General features: G+C 33.0%; 1 protein-coding gene across 1 annotated transcript in view; it reads right to left on the bottom strand.

Annotated features, from left to right (window-relative positions):
• Nucleotides 1-23: 23 nt before the first annotated feature.
• The window catches only part of Necab1 (N-terminal EF-hand calcium binding protein 1), a 154632-nt gene continuing 151077 nt past the window's right edge, over nucleotides 24-3578 (bottom strand). The window contains exon 13 of the mRNA XM_028871618.2: nucleotides 24-2768. Coding sequence (XP_028727451.1) covers nucleotides 2740-2768 — 29 coding nt within the window. The 3' untranslated portion in view covers nucleotides 24-2739. The remainder of the gene's footprint in view (nucleotides 2769-3578) is intronic.

The following is a 3578-nucleotide window of genomic DNA, read 5'->3' as shown; positions in this document are numbered from 1 at the left end:
TACATGGTACATAATTTTTGTTGCCTGTAAAGCCAGTGTTCCTTTTTTCCCCACTGATTTCACACCACCACTGAACAGGTCATAAGGATGTCTCCAGAGGCTCAGAATGATTCAGGGTGTTCAAAGCAGTTATCAATGGTGGTGGAAGAGGGAAGGAGACTTTCTGATAAACATTTCAAATACATGATTGATTGTTCTCTAGGTTCTTAATAATAACATGGTCTTAGATCCATAACTACTAGTAGAGATAAACATTTTGAAAACAATGATAGTTAATGAAACTGATGTTGAAAAGTAGCTGATACTTAATGACACTCATCAGATTATATGACTGAGAGTCAAGCAGTTGGAAAATAAAATTGAGATTGCTTCTGAAGGAGGACAAATTCAGGAATTTGCAAATAATTGAGGTATATTAAATTTCAATTCTGTAATTTCTCATAATAGGAATATATATGGATAAAGAATTTTAATGCATAAACTTTTAATTCCTAGGAATTTAGTGCACTAAGTTTCAGGAATACTGCAGACAGAAAGGTAAGCATAAACCCAGTCCTTCACACTTGTGTTCGGGGCCACTGGGAAGTCACTCGAGGTCACTAGTAGCAGAAACCTTGTTTCTCCTGAGTGTGAAGTACTAAAGCCAGCACCTCTGCTGCAGTAGATTTCCCAGCTTGCTCTTTTAGTAGCTTTTTTTTTCATTGTTTTACTCCTCAGAGAAAGAATTGTTTTTCAACAGAAAAAAAAAAGACACCTGTTCATTAAGCATAAATGCATTGTTTGTTTGAAAGAGATATTTATACTATGGAATCGTGTGTGTGTGTGTGTGTGTGTGTGTTGCCTCCTATTGTTTCCATACATATTTCCATACATATTCATACACACATACACACACTTAAAAACACATAAATATATGCATAATAGCTAAGATTTACCATAGAGTTAAATTGGTTAATTATTTGCTTTTTTTCTTAAGTATTTTTGATTTTAGTTTAATATATTTACAAAACTCATTCCAATTTGTAAGCAGAAGGACTTTCTCCAAACTCTGTTGCTGGGCAGAGATCCTCTTCAGTTATACTACTATGCTACTTTGAGAACTGCCTTATATGCAATATACTTGGTAGGATTTTAGGGTTGAATATAAAGTTGGCCAGCTAAGACAATGTTTGGATTGGTTGTAATTTGTATTTTGAAATCATTTATAACCAGCATTTCCAAACAGCATTTGTATGTTGAAAGACCCCTGGTTTCAGAACTTAACAGTGTATAATCAAAGTGAGACTACAAAAACTGCCCTGCTGTCTCTTTGCCTTTCACACAAATGTATAACTTTTGTTTCAACAATCATTTTATAAAAAACTCCATTAATGTTTTTGCCTTGCATATCTATATCAAAAGTGTTGAGTCAGGCATTGTTTCATAGTGCTTGAGGAATATACATATACACTGTGTGTGTGTGTGTGTGTGTGTGTGTGTGTGTGTGTGTGTGTGTGTGTAGAAATTTGCTCATTTGGTCTAACAGAAACTATGAAATTTTACATAGATTTTTAAGTACTGAAATTATACAAAAGCATTCAATAAATCAATGTCCCATAAATTATTTGAGATATTTTAGATTGAGTCTCATATTTATGAAATGAAACTTTCATTCAAGTCTTTCTTTACTTAAGTTTTCTGTTAAAAATACCATAATATTTTACATGTTTTTTTTTCCTTAAGACACAGAGTTTCAAAGGTATTTATATGAGAGAATAACATGGTAACAGTTCTATGTGTATTTTCATAGCAGAGTCTATAACAAGGGTTACAGAGTTTTTGAGTAGATAAGCTGTGTAGTTGTTATCGTAGGGAAGTATATAAAATAGGTATATTCAGTACTAAAGTTTTGTGCTTATTTTAAATTTCTTTATTCAGTTGAGTTGAAATTTTAGACTTAAAGTACTGAATTTGAAAATCTTCATTTAAATGCAAGTGTCCACTTTTCATAAGAATAGTTAGCTATTTGGCTCATATGTCAAAGCCTTCTGCCATAAACTTTAATTTCTCCAGTGTTTGCTCAATAATGTTTAGCTTATATATGAGAGTCATACAAGCAAAGGTGTCACATTAGTAAATGCTCTAAGTTACTACAGAGTGTTCACTTGCAAAATACCACTTTACAACATGACTCATGGACAGAGCCTCTGCAGGCTACAACCAGTTTACAACATGACACATGGACAGAACGTCTACAGGCTACAGCCAAGGTTGTTTAGTGCATTTATGTTAATATTAAAGGAATTATAAAGAGAATAGTTGGAGGACCACGTGGTGAGCAGGTGGACCTTATTGAAGAAGAATGTGTTAATGAAAAAGTCACAAAGCATGGATGTGATTCTTTAGAGCATATGCCAGTTTACAAACCCTGGCCTATGATACAATGCGCTAGAAGTTTTCACTTAGTATTTTTTTTTAAACATAATTCTCACAATTTCATCACTTAGTTTATATACCATTTTTATATATTAGGATTTTGTTATAATTTTGATTACAATGTAACAAATCAATTAGCATCAATTATCAATAGTAACAATAAACTTTGAAAATAGTTACAGAACACACTTCAGAATAGTATACTTATAGTAAACACCTTGAACAAAAGTGTGCAGCCAATTGACAACCACAGAGAACTTTACAGTTTGCATTTTAGATAAGAACACTTGTACTGGGAACAATGAAGACAATGTGTAGGGACATCTAGTTGTTGTTCAGGATCCACCATGAAGCTGAAAGAAGAAAAACAATAATTAAAATATGTGTTTTTTGGGCAGAGAAAGTCTAAACTGAAAAGAGTTCATTCCCTTCGTCTTCAGTATGCATAACTACTTTTCTAGTTTTCAGTTCTAGACTCTTTGGGATATTGATTTATTCCCGTATAGTTATACTGTAGTTTTTTGTACTTTGTAGGCTAAGATGTTTATATATATATATATATATATATATATATATATATATATACATACATATATATATATATATATATATATATATATGAATAACATTTGTTATAGCAAGATTATCAACACCCTGATGGTGAGTCATGTTGTTGCAATCTACCCAATAGTAGCAGTTGTTAGGAAATAACATAGGGTACTCCTACATACATGCTTCAGGAAGTTTGAGTCTAAACAAATAGATGTATTATAAACAGTATTTTTAATAGTTTTAAATTTCAGCACTAGAAATGTGTTCCCCAATGAATATAAACACCTAAACATAACCTATGGCAAAGAAGTATGGTTGTTGGCATGCTGTGGTAAAAGGCAGATGGAAGGGAGTAAGCTTGTGTTTAAAGCTGCTGGCTTGCTTGCACACAGACCTTACTTTCCTGTGTACTTCTCCCCTTTATGGTACCATAAAGACATCCTGGCTCCTGAGCTGAGCACTTAACTCCTGTTGTCTGCATGGTTTATGATGGTTAGTGGACCTGCATCACTGTTTTCTAGGATGCTTCATTTGACACTTGTATTTAATAGCTTATAGGGATATACTTTGGTGTGTACTTACATCTAATGGTGTTCAGCTTGAGATGTGTC

The sequence above is a fragment of the Peromyscus leucopus genome, chromosome 2, assembly GCF_004664715.2.
Source record: "Peromyscus leucopus breed LL Stock chromosome 2, UCI_PerLeu_2.1, whole genome shotgun sequence".
Taxonomy (NCBI): Eukaryota; Metazoa; Chordata; class Mammalia; order Rodentia; family Cricetidae; genus Peromyscus; species Peromyscus leucopus.
This window is presented reverse-complemented; position numbering and strand designations above follow the sequence as displayed.